This window comes from Bubalus kerabau, chromosome 20 (assembly GCF_029407905.1).
Source record: "Bubalus kerabau isolate K-KA32 ecotype Philippines breed swamp buffalo chromosome 20, PCC_UOA_SB_1v2, whole genome shotgun sequence".
Taxonomy (NCBI): domain Eukaryota; kingdom Metazoa; phylum Chordata; class Mammalia; order Artiodactyla; family Bovidae; genus Bubalus; species Bubalus kerabau.
The window spans coordinates 62,009,229-62,025,939 of record NC_073643.1 but is presented as its reverse complement, the minus strand read 5'-3'; the positions used below and the strand labels follow the sequence as shown (position 1 = coordinate 62,025,939).

The 16,711-nt window shown below is 70.2% G+C and overlaps 1 protein-coding gene across 1 annotated transcript in view; it reads left to right on the top strand.

Annotated features, from left to right (window-relative positions):
- The first annotated feature begins 1,568 nt into the window (after window positions 1-1,568).
- Window positions 1,569-16,711, top strand: part of PLXNA1 (plexin A1) — a 38,174-nt gene continuing 23,031 nt past the window's right edge. Inside the window, exons 1-8 of the mRNA XM_055557842.1 lie at window positions 1,569-1,694; window positions 5,557-6,805; window positions 8,014-8,196; window positions 14,799-14,939; window positions 15,571-15,671; window positions 15,874-15,997; window positions 16,192-16,345; window positions 16,545-16,644. Of these exons, the coding sequence (XP_055413817.1) occupies window positions 5,570-6,805; window positions 8,014-8,196; window positions 14,799-14,939; window positions 15,571-15,671; window positions 15,874-15,997; window positions 16,192-16,345; window positions 16,545-16,644 (2,039 nt within the window). The 5' untranslated portion in view covers window positions 1,569-1,694; window positions 5,557-5,569. The remainder of the gene's footprint in view (window positions 1,695-5,556; window positions 6,806-8,013; window positions 8,197-14,798; window positions 14,940-15,570; window positions 15,672-15,873; window positions 15,998-16,191; window positions 16,346-16,544; window positions 16,645-16,711) is intronic.

Sequence of the window (16,711 nt, the reverse complement as noted above, 5' to 3'; positions counted from 1 at the left end):
TCTTGGGAGCAACAATTATTTGCCATTTTTGCTCCAACGCTGTGCGTGTTGGGGTTTCTGTCCTGGGTCCCTGATGGATTGTGGCCTTGTTGATTCTTGGGGATCCCTCCTAAATCCTGGCTATGCGGCTGTTGTCAAGTGTACAGGTGTTGTAAATATCTTGTCCTAAGGCCTGGCTTACTTTGGTATTTCCTCTGGTAATTTTTAGTGAACAAAAATAACCAACATGAAGGTAGTCAGACTGACCCCTATTTTCCTTTATTTTTGACAGGCTGAAGAACTCCTCTGGTGGCTGAGGGTCATAAAGACGACCAGCTCTGCTGTCTGGAGTGCCTTATCCACTGCCTGGAAGGATGGCCCTGCGTGATGCTGAGTGTCATGTCAGGGGTTCTTCGGGGAGGGGCCCACAGGTGACAGGAGTTGGGAGCAGGGAGTGGGGGGTGGGGGCAGCCAGGGACATTCCGGAGGCTGAGCGAGAGGGGTGTGGTCCCAGGGCAGGCTGGTGGGCCCGCTGCGCCCAACCAGCCACGCTGGGATCCGCACACCTTCCGGTGACTCCGGCCACTGGGTTGGGCCCCCACCACGCAGACCGCGTCCCCACGTCCCCAGATGTCGCTCGGTGGACGACATCTCGTGCTAGACCCACAGGAGATGGAGAACAGCAGCTCGGAATCCAGGACTCAGCCCCTGGAGGTGGGGAGGGGCAGGGGTCGCCCGAGCCTGCGGGGTCCCTCTCCTGCGGGTGACCGCCTGGCTCCCGGCCATCCGGCGGCCGCGGCCCCGCCCCAGCTGGTCCCCCCGCACTCCGGCCCCGGGCCCTTCAGCCGTCCCCACGGCTCCTGCCGCCTCGCCTAGCCCTGACCAGGTGCCCGCGCTCGGACCCACCTTCGAACGGCCCCGGGGCGCGCGCACTGCTGCGGGGGCGCGGCCACGGCGACCGCCCCTGCCCTGCCGACTCGTGAGCTCGGATTGGCGACTCCCGCCCGGCGTGCCCTGGACCTTCCCAGCCAGCTTCTACATCCCGACCCCCGCCTCGTGCGCCCCCAGCCTAGCCCCGTGACCCCCGCTCGGCGGGCCCTTGACCTGCCCCAGCCAGCTCCTACGTCCGGCCGCCCCACCCCCCACCCCCCGCCTCCTGCGGCCCCCTGCCCCGCGACCCCCGCCGGGTGTGCCTCCCGGGCCCCACTCGCCGCCCCGAGCGCCTCGCTCAAGTCCCCGCACCCAGCCCGCCGCCTCCTCCCGGACCGCGCGCCCCGCAGCCCTATGAGGATCCCGGGCCGAGACCGCCGTTCCGGATCGCGGCCGCATCTGGGTCCGGTTCCGGGGCAGCGGCTGCCGGCGGCGGCGTTGCCCTTTGCAGCGTGCGGTGGGCATAGGCCGGCGGCGGGGATCGAGCGCCCCCTGGAGGCCGCCTCCGGCCCCGCCCCCGCGCAGGCCCCGCCCCGGCCCGGCCCCCAGGGCGGCGCATGCGCGCGGCGCTCCGCGGGCGGCGAGAGCGAGGCCGGTCCGCATCCGCGCGCCTGGCGCCCCATTCATGCTGGGCAGCGGCGGCGGCCACGCAGCGGAGCCCGGGCGCGGCGGCCTCGGCCTGGGCGGCCTGCGCGGCTTCAGCGGCCCCGCGGCGGGGCAGGGGCGGGCGGCGGCGCGGGCGGCGAGCTGCGATGGCCGGCGGCGGGCGCGCCCCGGGGCAGCCTGTGAGTAGGGGCTCAACTTTCCCCGCGGCGGGGCGGGCGGGGGTCCGGCGATGGTCCAGCGGGGGTCCAGGCTCTGGGCGGCCCCGGGCCGGCCTCCTCGGGGCTGCGGCCGAGCGGCGGGGAGGGGGCATGCGGGGGTGGGGGGGCTGCGGCGCGCGTGTCCGCGCCCCCGCGTGTCCCTGCGGCTCCCGCTGGGTTCACGCGTGTCCGGGCGCGGCCGCGGCGCCGGCGTTGAGCCCGCGCGTCCCCGCCCGGCCGGGATGGGACCCTGCCCGCCGAGCTCGCGGGCCGCACCGCCTCCTCACAGCCAGGCGTGGAGAAAGTTCGCTGCAGCGCTGCCGGGGGGGCCCTTCGGCCGGCCCGGGTCACCGGAGCGCGCTGGACGTCCGGCGCCGGCAGGCCCGCGGGGTCGGAGTGGGCGCCGGTCCGCCCAGGCCCGCAGGCCCGCGCGGGCTGGGAGGGGCGGTGCGCCAGCCGCGCGCCCGGCCTCCTCGCCGCCCCGCGCGGGGCCTCTCCAGGGTCAGTCGCTTCCCGTGGCCGCTCCGAGGGCTCCTGCGCGGCCCTGGGCCTGGTGGGCGGCGGGGCTGGCTGCCGCGGGGCGCGATCGGGCGGCCTCGGGGAGGGGATTGCGACTTCGCGGACCCACGCCCGTTCCGAGACCACAGGGACAGCCCAGGAAGGGGGCGAGAGGAGCTCCGGCGGCCGTCTAGGGCCTGGAGCTGCCCCTGGTTAATCTGTGGGGTGCTGGGGCCACGCCCCTTGAAAGAAAGAGGGGTGTGTGTTGGGGGACGTGGACCGAGCCTTCAGCCCCGGAGCCTGGAATCCGGTGGTGCGGCTCTCCGCGCTGCCCCACCTCTTTCCGAGCCGAGGCCGGTTCTCAGGCTCTGCGCAGGGTGGGCTGAGCCTCGCTCCTCGGGCCCTGGGGAGCTCGCCCAGGCAGGTCCCCTGGCGCCCTGCTGATTTGGGGTGTGCAGGGGAGACCAGGTGCTGCGCCAGGGGCGAACTGGGAAGCCGGTGATTTCTTTCAGGCCCGGCAGCAAGTCGGCCTGGGAGGGGGCCCGGGAGTCCCCAAGTGGGCATTTCAGGTAGAGGAGACGGCGCTGCAGAGGCCTGGCCAGCCCCGGTGTGGCTGAGGTGGTGTGCTTGGGGGTAGGGGACGGATGAGAGCTGGGAACCAAGCTGACTGCCCTTCGCCGGCTCTGCCGTGGTTGGTGTCTTGTAAGCCCCTCCTCACGCCAAGGAACATCTCCGCGTGTGAAATGGGGTCGGGAGGAGAGGATAACTCTGGGGAGCCGGGGAGCAGGCACTTTTCCTGAGGAGCAGGACTCGAGTGCCCTGGATCCCGGCCCCCTCAGACAGGCCTGGAGGGGAGCAGGCGGCCACCTCCGGGAGCCTGTGTGGGGGAGGTGGGGTGACGGGGCAGCTCTTGGCTCCGGCTCTGACCGACAAGGCACCCCTGGGTAGGACGCCGTGTCTTCTACGTCCCCCATGCCTCAAGCTGTCCGAGTTCCGCGAGGGTCCAGATGTGGCTGGGGAGTTGGCCAGTGAGGCGGGGGAGATTGGGGCCGTCCCTCTGGGAAGAAGCCTCTGAGGGCCTTTGTTTCTCAGGGCGCGGAGCGGCGGTGGCCGCCGGCCGGCAGAGAAGCGGGCGGCGCGCTCTCCACGCCCTGGTGGATGGCTGAGCTGGTCCTGTGCGGGCGTGGAGGCCGCCGGGCCGCTCCCTGCCCTGCTCACCTCCCGTCGGCACACCCAGCCCTGTGCCCCGGGCAGCTTCTCCCTCCCGGCCTGGCTCTGATTGGTGCTGCAGGCACCCTCTCTGCCCTCTGCGCGGTCCAGCAGGTTCCACCCCGGCCTTTGCTCCTGCTGCTCTGCGCCCGGGGTGCCCCTCCCCCGCCAGCGTCAGGCCTGGTCCTTGACCAGCAGGTGGAAGTGCCTCCCCAGACCCCTGCACGGGCCCAGAGCTCGCATCTGTCAGGGCTCCCCTCCCCCCCGGCCGGCATGGCCCTCCCCAGCAGCCGCTCTGGAATGAATACATTTTTTCCTGGGCAGAGCAGAGGCCCGTGGGAGTCCAGGTCTCCGTAGGAGTGTGCACATCTAGCTGGGTGACCTTGGGTCTATCTGAGCCACGGCCCCGTTCCTCGCGGGTAGGGGGAGTCCCCCAGCTGTCTTTAGTGGTTCCTGTGAGGGGGTGGTCTCGACGCCCCCTTTTGCTGGCTGCAGCCCCATACCCCTGACTGGTCCTCTGGGCAGCCCTGCTGGGGGAGGGGCAGCAGGCCCCCGGCCAGGCTGGCGTTTGGATGGCGCTTCTTCAGCTGGGTCCCTCCTGTTTAATATAAAAAGTAGGGCCCGTAATTGCATTAGGACGTGTATAATTATCCGGAGGAGGGGAGAGCCCAGCCCCTGGTAATTGCAGGCCTGCTTTGAACTGATAAACGGTGAGTGATTCATGTTTTCTTTGGAGTTCGTAAGCACTCAGCCCAGGCCCTGCCGAGTCCTGAGGAGCCTGTTCTCCGGTTCTGCTCTGCCCTGGGCTCCTGAGCTTGAGGCAGGGGCTGAGGACTCCTCTCCCTGCCGCCTGGGAGGTCCCTGGCGGCCATAGTTGTTGGGGGTGTCTGGGCAGGGAGTGAGGGGGAAGCTCACAGCCTGTGGGCAGGGTCCTGCGGCAACACTGCCTGGTGCCCTTCCTGTGGGATGCTGGCCACAGCTCCCCCCCTTTCTGGGGGCTCAGCATCCCCCCTCAGGCCCCCACCCGTCACCCGTGGAGTGCTTACCAGCACCCCCACACCTCAGTTCTCGAGGCTCAGCATCCCCGAAGGGAAGAGGGTGTGGGGAGTGAGGTTGGGGTGGGCGGCAGGGCCCAGTCACTCACTCACATGGGCGGGTCCTGGGCTGGCCTCTGGGACTTAAGCAGCTCTCGTGCTGGTGGGGACAGTGTCTGGGGACAGCTCGGGCCTCAGACTATAGAGGTGACAGACAGCTGGAGAGCTCGTGGCTGCTGCCCTCAGCCCGCAGGTCCGGGGACAGCTGAGGCGGGACCCTGACTGGGCACCCCGGCCTGCTCGCTGTCACCCAGGAGAGGAACCTCGTGGTCACCACTGCACAGACGGGGAGACCCTGGCCGGCGACCCGGTCAACCACGTGGCTGCGGGCCCCAGAAGCTACACGTAACCTGGAGTGTGGCTGCCAGCTGCCGGGCTGTGGGGAGATGAGATTGTTTGCGAGGAGGCAGGGCCGGGGCATTGGCTGGGGATGGGAGGTGCATGCCGCCCGCTGCTGGGGGAACGTCTCAGAGAAGGGGGCGGGGCCGGGGACGGAGCCGGGCTCTTAGCGAGCAGGGCTGGGGGCGGGGCGAGGTTCGGGGGCGTGGTCTCCGAGAGCAGTGTGGGGGCGGGGCGGGGGTAGGTGGGCGGGGATGGGGCGGGGTCTCAGAGCAGGGCTGGCGGCGGGGCCAGGTGCGGGGACCACACGAGTGAGTTCTCTACTACCTGTGAGTAGTACTGTCCAGCCCACAAGGCGCTTGGGCAGAGAGGTGGTCACCACCATGGGAGCTTGGAGCCGGGAGCCTTGCTCCCTGGGGGGCGTGGGCAAGCCCAGGTCTGTCACCCACCTGCTGGTCCTGGGTCCCTATCCGCCCAGCCACGGACCGGGCAGCGGTGGAGCTCGCATGGCTCTCGCTGCCTGTTGGGGTGTGGGGCTCAGTATAGCTGCTCCCGGGGCTCCAGGCGGGAAAGGGCTCTCCCTTGCCCCTCTGGCGACTCCCAGAGGGTCAGGCCGCGCCCCACGAGTGGGACATCCCGGCAGAGGATGGGCACTGGAGCTCGGTGATGGCACAGGTGACACGCCCTGTCCCTCCTCCCCGCAGGGCTGAGGCTCCTATGATGCGTGGCCCCGCAGGACCTGAGCGCCTTGGCCCAAGGCCCCGGCCCGTCATGCTGCTGCCACGTCTGAGCCCACGGGCTCCGCTGCTGCTGCTGCTGATCCTGCTGCTGCTCCTGCTGGGGGGCGCGCCCCAGGCGGGCGGGGGTCTGCAGCCCCCTTTCCGCACCTTCACTGCCAGCGACTGGGCGCTGACCCACCTGGTGGTCCACGAGCAGACAGGCGAGGTGTACGTGGGCGCTGTGAACCGCATCTACAAGCTGTCGGGGAACCTGACGCTGCTGCGGGCGCACGTGACGGGCCCGGTGGAGGACAATGAGAAGTGCTACCCGCCGCCCAGCGTGCAGTCCTGCCCGCACGGCCTGGGCAGCACCGACAACGTCAACAAGCTGCTGCTGCTGGACCAGCCCGCCAACCGCCTGCTGGCCTGCGGCAGCGCCTCACAAGGCATCTGCCAGTTCCTGCGCCTGGACGACCTCTTCAAGCTGGGCGAGCCGCACCACCGCAAGGAGCACTACCTGTCGGGCGTGCGCGAGGCGGGCAGCATGGCCGGCGTGCTGATCGCTGGGCCGCCTGGCCAGGCGCAGGCCAAGCTCTTTGTGGGCACGCCCATCGACGGCAAGTCCGAGTACTTCCCCACACTGTCCAGCCGCCGGCTCATGGCCAACGAGGAGGACGCAGAGATGTTTGGCTTCGTGTACCAGGACGAGTTTGTGTCCTCGCAGCTCAAGATCCCCTCAGACACGCTGTCCAAGTTCCCGGCCTTCGACATCTACTACGTGTACAGCTTCCGCAGCGAGCACTTCGTGTACTACCTCACTCTGCAGCTGGACACGCAGCTGACCTCGCCCGACGCTGCTGGTGAGCACTTCTTCACGTCCAAGATCGTGCGGCTGTGCGTGGACGACCCCAAGTTCTACTCGTACGTTGAGTTCCCCATTGGCTGCGAGCAGGCGGGCGTGGAGTACCGCCTGGTGCAGGACGCCTACCTGAGCCGGCCGGGCCGGGCCCTGGCCCGCCAGCTGGGCCTGGCCGAGGACGAGGACGTGCTGTTCACCGTGTTCGCCCAGGGCCAGAAGAACCGCGTGAAGCCGCCGCGGGAGTCGGTGCTCTGCCTCTTCACGCTCAGGGCCATCAAGGAGAAGATCAAGGCGCGCATCCAGTCCTGCTATCGTGGTGAGGGCAAGCTCTCGTTGCCCTGGCTGCTCAACAAGGAGCTGGGCTGCATCAACTCGGTGAGCACCCCGCCCCGCTGGCCCGGAGCACGAAGCACGGCCGTCTCCCGGGTCGGTGCTGCGGCCGTCCCACCCCTTGAGAAAACAGGTGATGTGACCGTGTCTGTGTACCCTCGCGGCCGTGGACAGAGCCCCCGCCCTCGTGCCTCGCACTGTTCTGGGCTCTGGCTGGCCGGGCCTTGTCTCTGTTTCACAGATGAGGTCACTGAGAAGTGAAGTGATGTCCAGGGTACGTGGCCAGTAAAGGGCGAGCTGGGGCCAGACCAGGGTCAGGCGGGCAGCAGGCACATCCCCTCTCAGGGTGCCATCTGGAGGCTCTGCTGTCTGCTGCCCTGGTGCCTGGCTGTGCGCCTCACCTGGAAGGGCAAGAAGCTGGGGCCGCTCAGTGCCCATTGGCTGGCACTGTATGTCCTGTCTCTAGGCCCTGACGGGGCCAGCTGCTTTTTGAGGAGTGTCTGTTGCCCTCCCCCAGAAAGGACGGTCTTCCACTGGAGACCCCAGACTCGTAGAGGGTGAGGGCTTGTTCGGAGGGCCTCCGGCGCCTCTGCTGCCCGGGGCTTGCTGGTGGCCCCGGGAAACCCCGACCCGTCTCTGGCCGGGGAGCATCGGGCCTCCTCGGTGCAGCTGGAGACTCCTGGCGGGTGCCTTGCTGAGGTCCCTGTGTGCTCCACGTGCACCCCCTTCTTGGGCACGACCCCCACTGCCCCTCCCATCTGCCCTGGTCCCTCCCACCTCGGCCCCCCAGCCAGCATCCTGGACCCCGCCCCGCCCCCCACCCCCCACAAACCTCAGCCGGCCTGGAGCTGCCTGACCCTGTCCCCTCGGCCGCCCTCCCTGCCCGGCTCCGGAACCTGCACCATCGATTGCTTCCTTCCCCTGCAGACGCCTCCTCGCAGCCGGCCCCTCCCGCTGCCTATTAGGTGTCACCCCGCATCCTGTCCTGAGTGAGCCACCCCAGCTCCCCATGTGCCCCTGGCACGCACCTGTGTGCCCCCCGCCGCTCCCTGTGCCCCCGTGGTGGGGGGCGGGGCCTGGGCCTGGTGGGCGTGAGAGGTGTCCTTCACCTTGGGCTCCTGCTGCTCAAGCAGCTCCCAGGGCCTCCGTCTCCCCACGACCAACCGCAGCTGTGCCGGCCACCCCCAGCCCCGCACGGCCGCAGCGTCTCCCCGCGGGACGGCCTGGGCCTCACCCCCCGCCTCCCTCTCTAGCCCCTGCAGATTGACGACGACTTCTGCGGGCAGGACTTCAACCAGCCCCTGGGCGGCACGGTCACCATCGAGGGGACGCCCCTATTCGTGGACAAAGACGATGGCCTGACCGCCGTGGCCGCCTATGACTACCGGGGCCGCACGGTGGTGTTTGTGGGCACGCGCAGCGGCCGCATCCGCAAGGTCAGCACAGGGTCATTGCCAGGGCGCCAGCGCCTGTTCCGCGTGTCCTGGTGCGGAGGGGGCCCCAGTCCCTGGGACCGTTGCCTCCTCGCGCTCCCTGGGTGCTCCTGTGTTCAGCACGTGTCGAGGTCCGGGCTGGGCGTCGGGGCCTGGGGGCGGGTCAGGCCTATGGCAGCTTAAGGCTGATGGGGCCTGTTGGCCTACAGGCCTGCCCACCCACGGAGGTGACCTCCAGAAGACCGCGGGGGCGGGGGCAGGGCCAGCCGGGCGGCCCCCCTCCACCCCCATCCCCCTGGGATCGGGTGTCGCCGAGGCAGCACTCTGCCCAGAGACACAGAGCCAAGGGCAGGGTGAGGCTGGCGGCCCGCCCGCCCCTGGCTGCAGTGAGCCTGTTGGGGTGCCCTAGTGAGGGGGCAGCTCCCTGGCCCCTCCATGGGCCCAGCCCGGGGGTGCGCAGGGCGGGGGCGAGGGCCGGGCGGGGGTGGGCATCCTGGGGTGGCAGCAGCCCCAGGGTCAGCACTGGCTGGCTGGGTGGGTAGGGACCCGCCCAGGGAGGGCCGGCTGCCGTGGGCGCAGCTCCTGGGGGCCGGAGGGTGGGGGTGCCTGGAGCCCTGAGGGTCAGTGCAGGGGCGGGGCTGGTGGATGAAATAACAGCTGGCGGAGGCTGCCTGCTGACCCAGCTCGGCCAGGGGCTCCGGGTGGGGGCTGGGCCCTGACTCTGCTTGCTCAGCCCTGGTGCCCAGGCCTAGGGGGCGGGCAGGTCCCTGGTCCCTACCACGTGTAGTCTGCTGGCTCTGTGGCCTCTGGGCAAGGCCCTCCCCCAGCGCCGGCTTTTCCACCCGTGGAAGCAGCCGTGGGCCTTGGGCCCTGGGGGCTGTGCCGAGGGCACCCCGTGCTGGGTGCTGCGGGGTCCTGCCCGTGGCAGTGTGGGGTCGGTGCGGGGTGGCAGGCCCACCCCGTGACCCACTGTCCTGGCCCTACCTGGGGGGGGCCTCCAGCAGGGTTCTGCTGCTGCTGCAGTGGAGAGGGCCCGCAGACCCTGTGGGGGCACCCTGGGGAGCCGTCTTTGCCCCCTGCCACAGGAGCCCATCTGGGGTGGGGCTGTGGGTGAAGCCTCAAGAACTCATTCCTGCAGGGCCCTCAAGCTCATCGCCTGGCAGAAGGCTAGCATCTGGGGCAGAGGGGCCCCTCCTGGTGGCCAGTGAGCTGGTGGGCAGCTGGCCAGGCAGCGACTTTGCTCAAAGGCCACCCCATGAGGCTGGGAGGACGGGTTGGTCCAGTCCTGCCTCCCTCTGCTGCGTCCCGGCCTCACCCCTTGCCCCCGTCCCGCTGAGGGAACCTGAGGCCCCGAGGTGGCTCTCAGAGCGGCAGGACCCCATAAGCAGGTCCCACGTCAGGAGCAAGGAGGTGATAGCTGAGGCCCCCGGCTGCACGCCCTCCCCGCCTTCCAGGGCCAGTTGCCCACTGTGGCCCTGCTGGCCTTGTGTTCCACGTGGGATGGATGGCGGCCTTCCTGAGGGTGTGGGGTCTGGCTGCACCCAGGGCTGCGAGTTGGGCTGGTCAGGGGGTCTGTCGTGGAGGCATAACCCCCACGGGCCCTGCGTGGACCAGTGCGCACCTTTGGGGGGCCTGTCTCTCAGCCTCCCCATCCCCCCCGGGGCTGGGGCTGCCTGGGCATGGGGGAAGGGGCTTCTCGTCCCCATGCTGGGCCTGGCCCTCTGTCCCTGGGCCCGCCGGCTCCTTGACCTGCAGTTCCCACCTGAGGCCTCCAGCCTCGACCCCCTCAAGGGGCTCTGCTCCCGGCCGCCCGCCTCTCGCTGACCTGGCCTTTGGCAGCACATTCCTAATTCCCGCCCCTGCCTGGCCCCTCCCGCGTCGTCCTGATCGGGCCTGGGGGTGGAGGTGGCTGTGGTCCAGGGCCCGTTGGCCAGCTGTGCCCGTCCCCACAGGCTCCCAGCTCCCTCCTCTGGGCCTGGGAGGGCCGGGCCTGGGGTTCAGTGCAGGCCTGGCCCCCCGCCCTGTCTCCCCGCATTCCCAGAGTCTGGGCCTGGGGCCCCTCCCTGCCTCTGCCCGGCCCGCTGCGCTGAGATGGACCCGCCCCGTCCTCCCCACAGCTGGTCCTTCCTGGGCTTTAAACAGCGACTCCGGGAGCTCTGGGGACGCGGCTGGCTCCGGGCCACCTCCAAACGGCGTTGTGTAAAATTGCAGCCTATTAACTGAAGAGCTGCCAACGGGAGCTGCCATGGGCTGGCGGGGGTGCCCCTGGGTCCCCGCCCTGCCTGCACCTGCCCCCACCCCCACCCCGTCCCCTCCTGCTCATCTCCTGACCCCCCAGGAGTCCTCGAGTTGGCCCAGGTGCCCAAGGCAGGTGGGGGGCCTCCAGCCCTGGACTCCTGCCAGGGGTGGCCCCCACCCTCCCCAGCCACAGTGTGGGCCTGGGGGGGCACCTGTCCTCCCGGGGCTGTGGGGCCAGGGCCAGGCGGGGACACAGCTGAGCCCTGCTGCAGGGGGTCCTTCAGGGTGGAGGGACCACCGCTGCATCCCCGGGCAGCCCTGGCCCCTGCCCCGCACCCCCAGGGAGAACCCACCGTGGGCTGCTGGGACAGGACCACCCCTGCATCTCCAGGGGCCTCGTCTCCAGAAGCTGCTCTTGGAAGGTGGCAACACCTGCTCCCCACCCCAGGATGCTGAGCCTGGGAGACCCCGAACGCTGGGTGGCGGTGGGGGGACCCTGCCTCCAGGGTGGTCCGGCAGCCCCTCTGCGGGGTCCCAGTGCAGGCCTTGCAGCCTTGTGCTGACCGTCTGTGAGCATCCGTGGGGCCCGTGCTCCTCATAGCCAGGCCTGTGCAGGATGGGGTGCGGGAGGTGTTCCGGGGGCGGGAACAGGGGGCTCACAGGTCAGAGGGGCCCTCACCGTGCAGGAGGGATTGGGCCTGTCCTGCGCGCGGTAGACAGATCTCTGGGCACCCTGTGGTGGGCAGCGGAGGCCACAGAGGTCTGGTCTGGGGCGCCCAGTGGTTCTGGAAAGTGGGGTCACCACGCCAGCTGCTGTCGCAGGGCGTTGGTGCAGGGCTTGCAGCAAGGACCGCTGGCCAGATGGTCACCGCTGCCTGCCCGGGCATCCCTGGCCGTGGCCCCTGCCTGTGAGAGAGGCCCAGCAACTTCTGCGGCCCCATCCCAGCTCCGTGCAGCCTCCACAGCCGTGGGCGGACTCTGCGGGCAGCTGTCCCCTCCTCCCTTGCAGGGCTCAGCCTTGGGGGGGCCCCCCTCCAAGCGCCACCCCCTGTTGGGGCTGTGAAGTTGTTACTTCTCAGTGCGGTGCGTGGGTCGTCTGCAGTCAGACGAGGAGACCGAGGGTCAGGGAGGACCACTGCTTGTGTGGGCTGGTCTGTGTGTTGAGAATTGAGGACAGGAAGCATGAGATTCCTGGGCCCCCGCTCCCACCTCACCAGGTGTGTCTGGCCCAAGTACAGCCCTCAGGCCTCCTGCAAGTCCTGTTTTAATTACCTAATTACCACCAAGAGGAAATCGCTAATTGCTTTTTCAGTATCAGATTCCTTCTGGCCTTCCTGAGAACGGACCCGGGACAGGGCCTGGAGCAGCCCCCAGCCAGAGCAGGGGGTGCCAAGGTGGCCCGTGAGGGGTGGGAAAGGTCTGGGAGCAGGCCTGTCGGGGGCCTCAGGCCTGACCAGCAGGGAGGTGGGGAGCAGGGGCCGCTGTCCCCTGGGGGCAGGGAGCAGGCTGGGCTCCCGCGTCTACAGGAGGAGGGCACCCATGCGGTCTCAGCCCCGCGGCCCACTGCCTGGAGACCAGGAGGGTTCAGCCAGGGTGCCCCCACTTCACAGCAAGGAATCGGGTTGTCTTGGGTTGGGCGGGACAGGGCACTTTCCCCTCCTGAGAGGGCCAAGCCAGGCAGCCCCCTGCCTCCAGGCGGCGAGGGCGCGTGCCGGCCTTGGCAAGCAGCCTGCATGGCCCAGACGTCCTCCCCGGGGCCCCCGCCCGCCCTTGGCCCGGAGAATGGACCCTTTGTTGGCTCCGGGCTGGACGGACAGCTGACCTGGCCGGGCCGTCAGCTGCCTGCCCGCAGCCGCTGCCCAGGGCCTCACGGCGAGGGGTGTGGGGGCAGCCGGCTGGAGGGGCCCTGGGGCCAGGGTCCCTGTGCAGGACCTGCCTGTGCTGTGCCCTGGGCTCCGGGGTCCTGTCGGCCGGGAGGTTGGGATGGGGCCAGCCTGTGTGGCCGTCTCCCCCGAGCTCCTGCAGGCCTGCTGCCCCGGCGGGTGGCCCTCGGGTGGCAGCTGGAGGCAGGGGTGCGTGTGTCCTGCCGTCCAGCCGGCTGGCCCCGTGCCCGGCCCGCACGGCCCTTCTCCCTGGAATGCTCCCCTGGCGGCCGGCCACCCCCCTCCCCTGCTTTGCCTCAGGTGCAACCGGCGGTCCCGGCTCCTGGCTTCTCGGGCAGGTCTGGGGACATGGGGTGGTTCCCCTTCTGTGGGCTCCAGGGCCAGGCAGCCCTAAAATCAGCCCTGGCGGCTCGCGCGGGCCCCAGGACTGGCCAGAAGCCCTGACTGGCACCCATGGGCTGGGCCCCTGCTGAGCCTGGCCAGGGGGTTGCCCAGCACGAAGTGTGGGGGCACCTGCCTCCCCGGCACCCCCGGCGTTCTGCGCCCTCCAGAAACGGGGCAGCCTCGCGTGTGTAAGGGCCAGGGGCTGCCCCGTGCCGGCAGGTGGGTGGTGGACGGCGCCTGGCGGGTGGACAGCTGGACAGGCACGCTCCGGCCGCAGCTGTTGGCAGCCACCTGTTGGAGTCGGTCAGCCCGTGGCTGTGGGCCTGGGGGTGGTGGCATTCCTGGCCCCCACCCCCACCCCAGCGTCACCCCCCCACGTGGGCCTTCCCTGCAGTGTCTCCCCCATCCCCCAGGGTGGGCGCCCCCAGGCCTCACCCACAGCCCGGCTGGTATTCTCTGCCCTGAGAGGGGAGGGTCAGGGCGTCTGCAGGGAGAGCCTGGGGCCCAACACTGGCCCAGTTCAGCACCCTCCTGAGGGGTCCCTGCCCAGGTCCGGGGTGTGGTCAGTCAGGCCAGGGCCGGGCAGGCCTACCCTGGGTCTGGGGGTGGGCGGTGCATCTGCAAGGGCCTTTTGCATCCACGCCGCCCTGCCCTGCCCTCCAGTGGGCAGTTCCCCACCGCCTGGCCGCATTCCAGCCTGGCCCTGTCGGCCTGGTTGGCTGGCTCTGGGGGTTTGCTGTGGGGCCTGCTTGCCCGGGCGCCGTCTGCTGGGTCATTTAGTCCCTGAGTGGCTTTGGGGTGGGGGACAGGGGGATGCTGAGGGTGTGTGGAGGGGACACTGAGGGTGTGTAGGGGGGATGCTGAGGGGGTCAAGGGGGGACGCTGAGGGGGTCGGGGGGACACTGAGGGGGTCGGGGGGACGCTGAGGGGTCGGGGGGGATGCTGAGGGGGTGGGGGGACACTGAGGGGGTGGGGGGACACTGAGGCAGAGCCCGCACAGTCAGGGCACGTCTGGGCTGGGCTGGGGCATAGGCCGGACTCCTGGCCTCCTCGGCCTGGGGCTGCCTGTGGGGTCCCCTCCAGGCCCAGCCTAGAGGACGGAGGCTGGGCTGCTGTGGCCCTCGCCCTGGCTCCCCCAGGCTGTTTGCGCAGCTCTAGGCCCAGTCCGGCCCCCCAGCCCCCCCACAGCCCAGCTGGACTCGCCTCTTCCGGGTCTGGTTTGACTTAAGCCCGCCCGCCTGGCAGGGCAGCAGCTGAGCGGATGTGGGGGGGCCGCGGGCCCTCAGGAATGCGGCCCCCCCACCCCCATCCCTCCCTCCCCTCCCCCTGCCCCATGGCCTCCGCCCGGGGACGCCCGCCCCCGTGGGAGCTGGCCTGAGCCAGGGGCGTCTGCCGGCCAGTCAGGCCCGCCCCGCCGCGTCCTGCGAGTGAGGGGCAAGGAGCAGGGCTGCTGGGCCGCGGTGGAGGTGGGCCGAGGGCCCCACGCGGCCTGGGAGGAGCCCCCAGCCCGGAGCCAGCCCCGCAGGCTGGACCTAGCCGGCAGGACGCTGCCCCACGGGTCCTCTCTCTGGAAAGCCCCTTGGGTCTCTCGCTGTTAATTAAATACATTTGTTTGGTAAAAGCAGCTAAAAATACTTGCAGCGTCGTGAGCGGCAGGGAAGAGCTGGCTGATTAGCGCCCAGCTTGTTCGGGGCTTAGGATACCTTTTAGTGCCGGTGCCATGCCTGCCCTCCTGCCTTCTAGCCGGGGTGCCCCCCTCTCGGAGCAGCCCCTCAGTCTCCTGCCCAAGGTGGGGGGGCCCTCTATCTGCACCGGACATCCCACGTGTCTCCTCCCCTCTGCACAAACAGCCCTTCCCCCGGGACGCCGGCCTGGACCGAGGCCCCTGCCTGGGCTGTGGCCATGCGGCTGGAGACTGGGGGGTGGGGCGGGTGCTGGGTGGTGATTGTCCTGTCCCTGGGGACCCCCACACCTGGGCTGTGGTCTGCGCCGCTTGACGAGGTGGTCCAGGTGCAGTGGTCCTGCCAGGTTCCTCCGGGAGGGGCTGGGGCAGGAAGACCCCCCCGACACACACACACAGCGTGGATCTCGTTCCCACAGATCCTGGTGGACCTCTCGAACCCCGGCGGCCGCCCGGCGCTGGCCTACGAGAGTGTGGTGGCCCAGGAGGGCAGCCCCATTCTGCGTGACCTGGTGCTCAGCCCTGACCGCCGGTACCTGTATGCCATGACAGAGAAGCAGGTGGGCACCCCAGGAGCTGGGGGGGCTCACCAGCCCACCGGACCTCCTCCCTGACTGACTGGGCACCCCTGGGGGTGAACGCCCGACGAATGCCTCCAGGCTGGGGGCTGGCGTTGGAGGGGGAGCGTCCAGGGTCCCTGGCTCCTGGCTCTGGCCTGGCCACTTCCTCCAGGCCACGCGCTGTGCTGCTTCTGCCCAGCCTGCCTGGAGCCCGCCGCTGCCCTCTGCCCCGCCTGCTGACCCCTGGCAGTGGGAGCAGCAGGTGAGGCCAGGCCTCTGTCCCTCCTGGCAGCTGCCTCCTCCTTTGCCCCCCGGCCCTGGCCCCCGCCGTCACTCCGCCTTGGGAGCGGCCAAGGTCGGGGTGAGCAGGCCCACCCACCTCCTGGCTGAGGACTGGGGACTGTGGCTCCCTTGGGAATGTCAGGGCACAGCAGGGCAGGAGGGACCGGGTGACTCCCAGAACGGACAGAGCTGTCTCCCGGGCCCGCTAGTGTCTGCAGAGAGGCAGGTCTGCGTGGCCTGACTTGGGCAGGACTGGGGTGACCCTCGAGTGGATGAGGCACAAGGAGGGCCTGAGACGGGGGCTCCCAGTATCTGGGGGGCGAGCCTGACATCAAGGGTCCTCCACCAGGTGACACGGGTGCCCGTGGAGAGCTGTGTGCAGTACACGTCATGTGAGCTGTGCCTGGGATCCCGGGACCCCCACTGCGGCTGGTGTGTCCTGCACAGCATGTGAGTCTGGCCTGGGCAGCCTCGCGGAGAGTCTGGAGGCCCTGGCCTAGTGCTAACTCCCCTGGGTCCGGTTGGGGGCGGTGGGCATCCTGTGAGCTGCCGAGTGTCAGAGGCCCAGCACCCCTGGGTCAGGACAGGGTGCAGGGTGGCCTGGAGCCCCTCTGGCCTCCTGCCCGAGCCCAGCCCACGCCCCCGCCTGCAGCTGTTCCCGCCAGGACGCCTGCGAGCGGGCCACGGAGCCCCAGCGCTTCGCCGCTGACCTGCTGCAGTGTGTGCAGCTAAGCGTGCAGCCTCGCAACGTGTCCGTGACTACATCTCAGGTTCCGGTGAGTGCGGCTGCCCGCGGTGGGGCGGGGCAGAGCTCGGGTGGGAGGGGCCTGGGGCAGGGCCGGGGCCCTGGGTGGGAGGGGCCCTGGGTGGGGCGGGGCCTGGGGCCGGGCCAGGCCCAGGGTGGGCGGGGCCCGGGGCGGGCTGGGGGTCCCCCTGGGCTGCTCACCCTGTCCCCCGCCCCACCCCCCAGCTCGTGCTGCAGGCCTGGAACGTGCCCGACCTCTCGGCCGGCATCAACTGCTCCTTCGAGGATTTCACTGAGTCTGAGGGCGTTCTGGAGGACGGCCGGATCCACTGCCGCACCCCCTCGGCCCGGGAGGTGGCGCCCATCACGAGGGGCCAGGGTGAGGCCGCGGGGCCCTCCAGTCGAGGCGGGGGGCCGTGGTCAGCGCAAGGTGGCAGGGGAAAGACTACAGCTAGTCCCCGCCCACTGGGGGTGGGTGCTGGGCCCCTGGTGGAGGGGAGGGTCCTTGGCAAGGCCCTGCGCTGGCTCCCGGGGCCCGACGTGGGGCCCTGGTGACCCGGCTTTTGCTGCTTGTGCAGGAGACCAGCGGGTGGTCAAGCTGTACTTGAAGTCCAAGGAGACGGGCAAGAAATTCGCGTCCGTGGACTTCGTCTTCTACAACTGCAGCGTCCACCAGTCGTGAGTGCCCCGCCCCCCGCGCGGCTTCTCAGGCCTGAGGCCCTGCGCTCAGGAGGCAGCGGGGGTG